The sequence below is a fragment of the Heterodontus francisci genome, chromosome 3 (assembly GCF_036365525.1).
Source record: "Heterodontus francisci isolate sHetFra1 chromosome 3, sHetFra1.hap1, whole genome shotgun sequence".
Lineage (NCBI taxonomy): Eukaryota > Metazoa > Chordata > Chondrichthyes > Heterodontiformes > Heterodontidae > Heterodontus > Heterodontus francisci.
This window is the reverse complement of record NC_090373.1, coordinates 70,500,892-70,513,709: the sequence shown is the minus strand read 5'-3', so window position 1 is coordinate 70,513,709 and position 12,818 is coordinate 70,500,892. Positions and strand designations below refer to the sequence as shown.

At 41.9% G+C, this 12,818-nt stretch overlaps 1 protein-coding gene across 2 annotated transcripts in view; it reads right to left on the bottom strand.

Moving 5' to 3' along the window:
* The window catches only part of atad2b (ATPase family AAA domain containing 2B), a 162,825-nt gene that overhangs the window by 83,792 nt on the left and 66,215 nt on the right, over positions 1-12,818 (bottom strand). For both annotated transcript variants that reach the window (XM_068023129.1, XM_068023118.1), the window contains exons 11-13: positions 8,824-8,939; positions 4,578-4,752; positions 4,382-4,470 (exon numbers count right to left, since the gene is read on the bottom strand). In XM_068023129.1, the coding sequence (XP_067879230.1) occupies positions 4,382-4,470; positions 4,578-4,752; positions 8,824-8,939 (380 nt within the window). The remainder of the gene's footprint in view (positions 1-4,381; positions 4,471-4,577; positions 4,753-8,823; positions 8,940-12,818) is intronic.

Sequence of the window (12,818 nt, the reverse complement as noted above, 5' to 3'; positions counted from 1 at the left end):
AAGGTTTCATTAGGATGCCATGAATGTCAGGGATCATCTTATTCAGGAAGATTTCAGCTGAGCCCCTCAGCCCAGGATAAAGGGCATAGAATGCAAGTCACTCTGAGGTACCTGTGCTAACACATCCATTGAAGATGCAGTCTGGAACATGTAAACTCTTACCACCAATGAGGGAAGCACATCGAACCAGAGGCTTTGCCATCAACATTGAGGAAGCCTTAATCTCATTCACCACCATGAACCTCTTCTTGCCCCGCCATCAATAAAAAGAGTCTCAGATGTGTGGTTTAAAGTGTTATCAACAGTGTTCATGCACAGACATAGCAAGAAGACACCCTCGTGACCCATTCAGTGCTCAGCACAATGGTGTGACCTCCGCGTTCGGCCGTTTCTACATGGTGCTCCGTGACCTCGGAGGTGGAAACAGGCTGCTCGCTAATCTTCGCCTGCGGCCCAGATGAATATGGCAGCCATCCTGATCATGGAGGTTTCCGTGGGGGCATCTCCAGAGGCTGCTGCACCTACACCATTGTAGGGGCAGCCTCCATCACTTGGTCCTGCTGCAGAGGTTCCCACTGTCAGAGGAGCCAAGGAGGCTATCACCAGGGTGCATAATTTTAAGGTGATTGGAGGAAGGTTTCGGGGAGATGTCAGAGGTAGGTTCTTTACACAGAGAGTGGTGGGTGCGTGGAATGCGCTGTCAGCGATGGTAGTAGAAGCAGATACATTAGGGGCATTTAAGCGACTCTTGGATAGGTACATGGATGATAGTAGAATGAAGGGTAGGTAGTTAGTTTGATATTAGAGTAGGTTAAAGGTTCGGCACAACATCGTGGGCCGAAGGGCCTGTACTGTGCTGCACTGTTCTATGTTCTATGATGATGGCGCCCAATGAGCAGCAGCACCCTCATCCTTCTCGTTAACATCCTCAGCGCTTGGCGGGCACTCCGGAGGCTGGAGGGGGTGCCAGCTGGGATGCAATAGGCAACGCCTCCAAACGTATCAGCATCACCAGTGCCACTCATCGGTCCAGGCTAGACAGTGCATCATGGGCGTCAGTGCACAGTTCCTGCACGGACTCCAAGTACTACTGCATATGGCTCTCCATGAGGTTGGCCACTCTCAATGGAGTAGTTCATGTGCTCATACCCTGACCATTGTGGCGCACAAGTTGGATGGACTCAATCCTCTGCGCAGGATTCTGCACCGCCTCAGGGAACTCAGACATGAGGTCACACATCTCCTACTGCTGATCAAAGTAGAGCTTTCTTCCTGAGGCCCTCCATCCATCAATCCATGTGTCAAGCTGAGCAGGGCTGTGTCTATCCTCGATCCTCCCGAGGGGAACTGACCACATTACCTCTGTCTCTGGCACCTCCTCCTGCACACTTGTGCTGTGCTCCTTACCCAGTGCCACCCTATCTAAATGTGCAAGCACCCACTCAGCTGACAGTTGCTCAGCTGATGGATGGTGCACTTGTAAGGTGTGATGGTGCTTCTTCGGTTCCTTGGTGGTCATCTAGGGCCACGGAGGGGGACGGAGAAGGTCTCATGGGGCAGATGTCTGCACCCATGGGAGACACAAGAGGAAATCATGACAGCTAGCCTTGGAGATCTTAAGCCTCTGCAGTGCTGAGGCCTCCCAATGCAACTCAGTGTTCAGCATGCTGTAGGTTGAGGTGGAACACAATGAGTGTTTTGCCCTCAGTAATCACCATCTCCACCGGGAGTGCCCATTCCACCAAGGCTAATTTCCTCCAGGTTCGCAATCCTGGATATTTCCATCGCTCAATCCTGTGATGATGCTAAATTATGGTACCCTTCCGCCTGTTTGCGAGCATTATGTTTCTGTTCATTAGAATCTGCATAATTCAGTGCTGGCAAGTTCTCTGCAGCACTATGACTCAGCCATTCAGAGGTGTCAGGAAGTGTCCTGTGCCCAAACCCCCTCCCATGTTCAGGAGCAGCATGCTCCCTGAGGAGGAGATGCCAGAGACAGAGGCAACTGTGGTCAGTTCCCCTCGAGGATAGACACAGCCCTTTTCAGCTTGACACATGGATTGATATATGGAGGGCCTCAGGAGTCCCAGGGAAGAAGGCTCTACTTAGATCAGCAGCAGATGTGTGCCCACGTCTGAGCTCCCTGAGGCGGTGCAGAGTCATGGGCAGAGAATCGAGTCCATTTCCCAGAGGCCTGTCCTGCTATTTGGGGTTGCATTCACCTTGTGAGAGCATATGACGCCACTGAACCTTTTCCTACACTGGAACCAGGATCATTTTACAACACCTCTGCCGCTGACTGTGGCTGCGATTTCGACCCAGGTCTGTTCGGTCTGAACAGGTGGCCTCCTCCTGTCAGCCTCCCAGGAAGAGAATCTCCCTTCTCTCCCTCACAGCCTCCAACATGACCATCGCTGTCCAAAGAAACGAGGAGCTTATTGTCCTGGGTGCCAGGCCTCTGGTTCCCCTGAGACATCATGAAAACAACAATGCAGCCCAAAGCTCAATGAGAATCTTCTCTGTCGTCCTTCAGCAGTGGAGTTTAAATCAGGCGCATATTTCAGTTGGGCCACCTCTGTTCCCCCACACGCTGCGGCCGCTAGTCGACCACCAAACCCATCTCCACATCAATTAAGGGGTCGTCACTGTGAAAATCATAACTCAATTCTGTTGCCACCACCACCACTGCAGGCAGGTTCGGCACCCAGAAACAGTCCAGACTTCAGTTTCCCACCCGCCATGAAAATCCAGCCCTATGGATCCACAAATATCAGGATAAAGTGGTCAGCTTGCCGAATAGGAAAAACAACCTGATCAGAAATAGTTCCTCATCAAGCTTAGTAAGCCAGTTACCTTAGCAACAAAGAGCTGTTAAGTAAAATATTGACAGAAACCGTAGAGTTTGTAACAAATCAACCATAAAGTCTCATTACAGTATAGGAAGAGTTTACTAAGGCACCATCTCTTCCTATAAAGATGTCAATTCTAACTAAATTTATTTTTAATGTCTGACCAGGAAGAACACACTTATGAAGTTTAGTGAAAACACTGTTGAACAGTTTTAAACTTGGCATTTCCAGACTGATATAAGTGAAATCTGGAATGGGTTGACAAGAACTCTGTCTTGACTCAAGTATTTTGCTTGAAAAGTGTCTATCATACCAATTCTTAATGAAGTAGCTTTCATTTTATCAGTACTCATATAACCAAATGGAATTATAAATACTTTGTGATACTGTCAATTTGTAAAGAGCAACTAAAGCTTAACTTGTTAAATTTGTTAAATTAAGTATATAAACACAAAGAATTCAGTGAGCAAGGTATAGTTGAACTTTCAAAAAGATTTTCTGCAAGAGATTTGTTTCAAAAATTAAGATCCATTGTAGCAAAAGTGCAATGACTGCATGAACGGAACAGCTACAGGACAGAAAACCAGCAGGGCAAATAGATGTTTCTCAGCTTGGCAATGCTAAATAATTCATGACGAAAAGGTGCTGGAAACAAATTCACAAATGTACTCCCTATACAAAGTATTCTGCTCAATTTTTTGTTACTTATTAGTAATGTATCCAAGCCTCTTAAACAAAGCAATGCATCAGGGAGGGGGAAACATTACCTGGACACTTTGTTCCAGAAGGCAGTCACACCCCTTAGAATCAAGGGACATGGTGAGTGGGCGGGTAAGTGGAGTTGAAAGCCTAAAATCAGCCATGATCGTATTGAATGGAGGAGCAGGCTCAATGGGCCATATGGTCTACTCCTGCTCCTATTTCCTGTGTTCTTGTGAGGACAAATCTTTTGCTTTAGTTGACTCGAGCTAGGCACACTGTGTTGAACAATTTATTCAAGCAGAAAACGGTGATATTTAACTTTATCAAGTGGTTGATTGGTAATGCTTGCTCCCACCCTCCCACCCCTCACTGGACCAGATAGCTAGAAATTCCCCAACAAACTTGATGCTAAGTTTAAGATTCAATCTGAATTGTCAATTTTCTGGTACAGACCAATATGTTAAGTGAGCACTGAAGTATTAGATAAAGTCAAATTAGGTAATTTCATGGTGACAGAGTAGTAAGTAGTTAAGAAAATTCTGTTATATATTGTAAAAATTATTGAATAGCAGACATCGGGAAAACAGATTAAACATATATGCTCAACAATTAGTTTTCTTGACATTTCCATCAACACGAGAGAAAGAATTGCTCTGGATGTAGCAACATTGTAAAAGCATTGAAAAAAATAACAGTATTCAAAATGATCCTACACATAGCAAGCACTGCAATTCTCAATTACAGCTCTGCTTTCTAATCTAATATAATTCTAAATGTTTAAAGGCTCAATTAGATTTTAAATAGTTGCTGTAGAATTCATAAAACCATACCTATGAATTTGATCTTGTCTGCTTGAACGAACTGGTGCCAGACCATCAATTTCATCAAAAAAAATAATGGAGGGTCGCATTAAGTAGGCCTGAAAAAAATTAAAGTAACAATGAATTATGTCTACAAATTAAATTTAGAAATTATAATTGTGCATTCGAAGAAAACGGGAAACATGCTGCCACTTGCTTTCTTTACCTGATCAAACAGGAGCCGAAGTTGTCGTTCAGACTCCCCTACCCATTTGCTTAGACAATCTGCACCTTTCCGCATGAAGAATGAAACTTTCTTGTCTCCTAGACTGCATTCGTTAGCCAGGGCTCTAGCCACCAATGTTTTGCCAGTTCCAGGCGGTCCATAGAATAAACAACCCCTATATCATCCAACAACAAAGAAAAGAATTTATAAATGTACATCAATATTTCAAATATATTGTAAATATTTGCTTCTGATTTTGAAATTCATGACTCCAAAGAACTTCTGGGCTCGGCTATTCATTTCCCTTCCCTCCCTCCATGGGGTCTATTACACCCCTCTGAAAAGTCAGACTGGGCCTGTTTAATGTTTCATCCGAAAGACGGCGCAGAACATTCTCAGTACTGCACTGAAGTGTCAGCCTAGATTAGGCGTTCAGGTCTCTGAATAGAAGCTTGAATCCAGGTCCCTCTGTCTCGGAGGCAAGAGTGCAACCATTGAGGCAAGGCCAAGAGTTAGTTAATAATCAGAGTTTTTCTACATGTGGATGGGCTAATAAGTATTCAGGGAGAGTGTTTTATGTAAATGGTCAGACATTATGGCTTGCTGCAGTTTAACCTTCTAAAAGAAATAGCCCCCATGTTTAGTTTTAAACATAAATGATTGAGCAACTTTTAAAATTAAAAATTGGTCTATAAAAACATTACTTTTGTTGAATGAACAGATATCCATGTAAATAAAGCATTGCTTAGGTAATAAATGGCTTAAAATTACTTCAATTTGGTTTTGATCGAGACTGTTGAACAAAACTTTTACTTTTTTTGATCATGCCTCTCAGGGATTTCTTCTGTACATTAAAGGCATAATATAAATGCAAGTTATTGTTGTCATGGTTGGCAAAGGCAGCCATGTCTCCTTTATGATATTACTAGGAAGAATAGTAGAGAACAATCAACAGGGGGATACTGACAATGATACTTGGATTATTCCTACATCTTAATGATTAATGTTCTGACATGTACACTGTCAACTGAAAACGACCACAGTTCAACATATAGAATATGTTAAATATGAATTAAAAACAGAAAATGCTGGGAAAACGTTTGTAAAATTAACATTTCAGGCTGATAATCTTTGTTTTTCTCTCTCTACAGATTCTGCCTGACCTGCCAAGTATTTCCAGCATTTTCTGTTTTTATTTCAGATTTCCAGAATCTGTTCCATTTGCTTTTGTATTAATGTTAAATACAAATCCAATCTCACTCACAAATGGTATAAATCAGTAAATATTGGTAGAAGCGGAGATGGTAGAGGGAAAAGGATGGGGTGAAAATTTATAGGCAGGATGTACTGGAAAGGCTTAGAGTAGATAAGTCGCCTAGTTTGAATGGCTTGCATCCAAGGTTGCTAAGGGAAGCAGGGGTGGAGATAGCAGAAGGGCTTGTCATAATCTTCCATTGATACAGGAGAGTTGCTGGAACGTTGGGAAGTGGCAAATGTGACAACCTTGATCAAGAAAAGGAACAAGGACATTCTGAGTAACTACAGGCCAGTCAGTTCAACATCAGTTATGGGTAAGGTTTTAGAAATAATAATCGGGGGGGGGGGGGGGAGAAAAATCAACAAGTGTGGAGAGATGAGAGTGAGTTAAGGAGAGTCAGCATGCATTTGTAAAAGACAGATCTTGCTTGACTAATCTAATTGAATTTTTTGATGAAGTAAGAGAAGGTTCATGAAGGGAAAATGCAGTGGATGTTGTCCAAATAGATTTTAAGAAAGTGTTTGACAAAGTACCACATAAAAGGCTGGTTAACAAAGTTGAGGCTCATGGAATTGGAGGGTCAGCATCAGTTTGGACAAAAAATTGGCTTAAAGACTAAAAACAGCAAGGCCTGGTAAATGGTTGTTTCTTAGACTGGAGGATGGTAGACAGTGGTGTTCCCCAAGGATCAATGTGAGGACCACTGCTTTTTTGATATATGTAAATGATTTGGATATTGGAATACAGAGTAAAATTTTGAAATTTGCTTATGATACCAAACATGGAATTGTGGCAAACAGTGAAGATGATACCAATCAACTGCAACAAGACATAGATAGGCTAACAGAATGGACAGACAGGCGACAGATGGAATTTAACACAGTGAAGCGAGAGGTGATGCATTTTGGCAGAAAGGATAGGAAGAGGCAATTTAAACTTAATGGCACAAATCTAAAGAGTGTGGCGGTACAAAGGGACCTGGTGGTTCATGTGCATAGATCTTTGAAGGTGGCAGGACATATTGACAGAATAGTAAGCAAAGCATATGGGATCTTGGGCTTCATAGAGATATTGAGCAAAAAACAAAATGCAGGGAAGTTATGCTGAACCAATATGAACCTTTAGTTGGGCCCCAACTAGAGTATTGCATACAGCTCTGGTCACCACACTTTAGGAAGGATGTGAAGGTCCTTGAGAAGGTACAGAGGACATTTACCAGAATGGTTCCAGGGATGAGGGATTTTAGCTACAAGGTTAGGTTGGAGAAGCTGGGTTGTTCTCCTTGGAGCAAAGGAGATTAAGGGGATATTTGATAGAGGTGTACAAGATTATGTCAGGTTCTGATAGGATAGATGAAGAAAAGCTGTTCCCATTAGCTGATGGTTCAAGGACTAGGGGACACAAATTTAAGATTTTTGGCAAGAGATGTAGTGGGGTGTTTGAGGAAGAACTTCATTTTTTTTTCACACAGCGAGTAGTAATGACCTGGAAACCACTGCCTACGAGAATGGTGGAAGAGGAGACGATGAATGATTTCAAAAGGAAATTTGATGGGCACTTGAGGGAAATAAACTTGCAGGCTACAGGGATAGAGCAGGGGAATGGGACTGACTGGATTGCTCCACAGAGTGTCAGCATGGATTTGATAGGACAAATGGTCTCCTTCTGTTCTGTAATGTCTCTAAAAATACTGTTTTTGGTAGAATCTGGAAACTGCACCTGGCTGGCAAGATGAGACATAAAGACGGGTGGCAGAAGACCATCACTGAGGACTTCCTCCAGGTTCCACATGAAAAGTTATGTTGGAAAACTTCCTTGCATGGCCTCAATTCTTCTTCCCACTAGGTTAACCTGTCAGGAATGTTAAAACTACTTTCCCACTCTGCCCACTAGTTAAAATAGTAGTGAGGCCCCAAGAATTAGAGTCTGACCTGCATATTAAAGGAAGCACCCCACCAGTTCCTGCATATGTTCTATCAGCTAATGGAAGATCGCAGGAAGGGAGCAGGATGTCATAGGGCAAATGTGCCGGGCAATTTTAACTGTCTACCCATCCTGTTTCTACCAAATGGGCATATTTTAAATCACCTCTTTCGTTTCAAAGTATTTGATTTTGTGAAATGCAAGGCAGTAAAGTTAACAGAAAACAGAAATATTAGGCAACATATAAGATGGAAACAAAACATACTTTAGCCATGATCGATAAATAGCCACAGGTAACTGTCCAAAAACACAATGAACACTCAAACAGTGACATTAGAAGTCTCAGAAAGCAGTGCAAGTGGTTAATTAATTCCCTCAGAGAAGGAATAAATGGAACAGAGTGGAGACCACAGACTGCACAGTAGATGTGTACAGCAAAATGATGAGCAGTGCAAGGCTCTCATGGGGCCTCTATGTCAGAAGTCTGTGTGGAAGCTGACAGAGATGATACAGTTTCCAACAAAATTTCCAAAACAGCATATGTGCAAGAAGAAGCGATGTCTCACAAAAACTGATAAAATATCTTTGGTTACAGTGAAAAAACAGCATTCAAACTTGTTAACAATATACAGTTGATTTCCAGCAGAACAACTTGGGTTGATATTGCCTCATTACTGGAAGGAAAGTTTCACAAGGTGCTTCACAAAAATGTAAACTGACAAAAATGGACAGTGAAACAAAGGAATACACACTGCAAAAGGCTATTCAACACAGATCTCTAAACAAGTCCAATAGGAATGCAATTAAAAGAAAGGTTAGTTAATAAGATAACATATCAGACAACCAATCAGGATATCCACACAATTCTCAGCAGATCCATTCTGGAAAGGTCTCCAAGTGACAAGAGATGGTTACTACAATGCTTGATGTAAATGTGATAAGGCCTATTTAGCAAGTTACTTTTGCAACACAAGTGTGTTTATTGCAAACTTCAGTACATAACTGGTATATGGAAAGACCAACCTGTCAGATTTATCAATTCCTAGCTCCTTTAGAAATACATACCTGGGTGGTTGAATCTTGAATCGCTCAAATACTTCAGGGTACAGCAGAGGAAAAACGACCATTTCTTTGAGAGCTTGAATATGCTGGCTAAGCCCTCCCACACTATCAAACCGCACCTAATAAAACCAAGTCCATAAAATTTAAATGAGCAATCATGCAGCTCAGAGGTTTTGATTTGAACTACTTCACTGAAAAGTAAACCACAGTACATGAATAAAAATGGCACATAAAGTCAGCTGGAAGATGAAGGATGTTCCCAATGGTTGGGGAGTCTAGAACCAGGAGTCATAGCCAAAGGATACGGGGTAAACCTTTCAGGACTGAGATGAGGAGAAATTTCTTCACCCAGAGAGTGGTGAGCCTGTGGAATTCGCTATCACAGAAAGCAGTTGAGGCCAAAACATTATATGTTTTCAAGAAGGAGTTAGATATGGCTCTTGGGGCGAAAGGAATCAAAGCGTATGGGGGGAAAGCGGGAACAGGTAACTGAGTTGGATGATCAGCCATGATCATAATGAATGGCGGAGCAGGCTCGAAGGGCCGAATGGCCTACTCCTGCTCCTATTTTCTATGTTTTTTATGTAACATGACTGTTGTTGGTTCCCTTGTATGTGTTAAGAGATTTACCAAATGCAATAGTGGCAGCTTAAGAGTTTTAAGATAAAATTGCATTGTTAATCAAAGCAACAGGATATGCACACAAATAATCAAGAACAAATTATTTGTGTAGAAATAGACTGGCCCAGCACTATATAACCGTAGAGTAGTGATGGGGTACACTAGGCAGTGGAAGGACTTAGGATTCTGCCTACATGATATAACTGCAATCTCAGTTGGGCACATAAAAGGCAGCAAGGAAAAGGGAAAGCCTGAAAGGAATTGCACTCAACCTGCTCATGCACTAAGTGGTCAGTTACACTAAGATTTTCACAAGGCTATGAGCAGCGTGCCTGTCTGTCTTGCTCGGGGTTTCAAGGAGACTCACTCCCCCATTTAAAAAAAAGTTTAATGATTTAATGAAACGTTACTTTTCACATCTCAATTTCTAATTAAATCTGCACTATTAAGTTAAATTTCTGTAATATGAACATACGAAATAGGATGGGGTAGGCCATTCGACCCCTTGAGCCTGCTCCGCCATTTAATAAGATCATGACTGATCTGATTTTGGCCTCAACTCCACTTTCCTGCTTGTTCCCCTAACCGTCAATCCCCTGTAGTTCAAAAATTCTGTCTATCTCAGCCTTGAATGACTTAGTCTCCAAAGTTCTCTGGAGTACAGAATTCCAAAGATTCATGACCCTTGAGAAGAAATTCCTCCTCATCTCAATCTTAAATGAGCGACCCCTTATTCTGAAACTATGCCCCATAGTTCCCGATTCCCCCTGAAGATGAAACATCCTCCTCTCGGCATCTGCCCCGTCAAGCCCCCTTTGGAATCTTGTACATTTCAATAAGATCACCGCTCATTCGTCTAAACTCCAATGAGTATAGGCCTAACCTGCTCAACCTTTCCTTGTAAGGCAACCCCTTCATCCCAGGAATCAGCTTGGTGAACCTTCCCTGAACTGCCTCCAATGCAAGCATATGCCTCTTTAAATAAAGAAACCAAAATTAGATGCAGTACTCTAGGTGTGGTCTCACAAATGTCCTGTACAGCTGTAGACTTCCCTACTTTCATACTCCATCCCCCTTGCAATAAATGTCAATATTCCATTTGCTGCCTTAATTACTTGCTGTATTTGCATGATAGCTTTTTGTGATTCATGTACGAGGACACCTAGATCCCTCTGTACCACAGCATCCTGTAGTCTCTCTCCATTTAAATAGTACTCTGCTTTTCCTACCCCAGTAGATAACCTCACATTTTCCCACATTATACTCCAACTGCCAAATTTTTGTCCACACACTTGACCTATCTACATCCCTTTGCAGACTCCTTGCATCCTCCTCATAACTTGTTTTCCCACCTATCTTTGTATCAGCAACTAATTTGGCTACCATACACTAATGGCACCCCACTAGTTACAGTTTGCAACCTGAAAGTGACGCATTTATCCTCACTCTGTTTTCCAATCCTCTATCCATGCAAATGGATGAGTTACAGCATGAGTTACCTTGTGTTGTAATCTTTTATGTAGCACCTTATCAAATGCCTTTTGGAAATCCAAATACACAACATCTAACGGTTCCTCTTTATCCACTCTGCTTGTTACATCCTCAAAAAGAACTCTAGTAAATTTGTCAAGCACAATTTACCTTTCATAAAGCCATGTTGACTCTGCCTAATTGTACTATTATTTTCTAAATGTCCTGCTCCTACTTCTTAATACTGGATTCCAGCATTTCCCAATAGACAGCTGTTAGGTTAACTGGCCTATAGTTTCCTGCTTGCTGTCTCCCTTTTTTCTTGGATAGAGGCATTACATTTGAGGTTTTCCAATCTACTGGGACCTTTCCAGAATCTAGAGAGTTTTGGAAAATCACAACCATTGCATCCACCATCTCCGCATCCACTTATTTTAAGACCATAGGATGCAGGCTATCAGGTCCAGGGGACTGGCAAGCCTGTCCCATTAGCTTGCCTGGTATTTTTTCTCAAGTGATAGTTTTAAGTTCCTCCCTCCCTTTTGCTCTCTGATTTTTCTACTTTTATTGGGATGCTTTTAGTATCTTCTACCGCGAAGACAGATACAAAATACTTGTTCAAAGTCTCTGCCATTTCCTAGCTTCCCATTATTAATTCCCCACTTTCATCCTCTAATGGACCAACACTTATTTCAGCTACTCTCTTCCTTTTCATACACTTGTGGATGCTCTTACTATCTGTTTTTATATTTCTTACTAATTTACTCTCACATTCTAATTTCTCCCTTTTTAAAAAAAAAAGTCATCCTGATCTCTAAAATTTTCACAAATGTCTGGTACCTGTACTCACATAGGTGATTTCCAATCTGTATATTGGCTTCTGATTGAGATTTTTAAAAATGCAGGCCAATTTATAATCTTGAACTGTAACGTTCATGAAAAAAACCCTCATCTGTAGCTCACTGACCTGCCAATTAATGTTAGAATCATTCACCCTGCAGACTAAAGATTGAAGGAGGTGGTGGTCATTATAGTTGGGCAATATTATTTGCATTATCGCTAATGATGAGCTATTTCTAAGGCAAATCCAACTCTCAACAGTCGGGCAGTGCACATCAGTTTGTAGCCCACTTCAAGAATCTAGTGAGCGCAATAGGAAAGAATATCTTAAGAGCAGCATGGCACTGGGATCAGTGTGGGCCCTGCTGTTTACAGTGTGTATAAATAATTTGTTGCCGTGGACAGAAGTAAAGCTACGGGTCAGGGGTAGAGGCAAGGCAAGAGAGAATGGGAAATGATAGACTGTGACAGGAAGGGACAGAACGTACAAATCTAAGAATAAATCAACAGATAAGGCTAGAGGTTACAAAAATAATAAAAGGACACAACTAAAGGCGCTGTATCTGATTGCACATAGCATTCAAAACAAAACAGATGAACTGAGAGCGTAAATAGAAATAAATAAGTACGATTTGATAGCCATCACAGAGACATGACTGCAGGATCATAGATTGGGACCTGAATATTGAAGGATACATGGCATATAGGAAAGATAGGAAGCTAGGAAAAGGTGGAGGGGTAGCTCTGTTAATTAATGATGGTATTTGTGAAATAGAGAGGGATGACCTAAGTTCAGGAGACCAGGATATAGAAGCAGTTTCGGTAGAGATTAGAAATCATAAAGGCAAGAAGTCACTTGTGGGAGTGGTGTACAGGCCACCTAGCATTATCCACACTGTAGGGCAGGGCATAAAGGAAGAAATAATGGCAGCTTGTCAGAAAGGTACAGCGATAATTACAGGGGATTTTAACCTACACATAGACTGGAAAAATCAGATGAGCAGAGGTAGCCTGGATGAGGAGTACATAGAATGTTTTCGGGATAATTTCTTGGAATACGTTCTGGA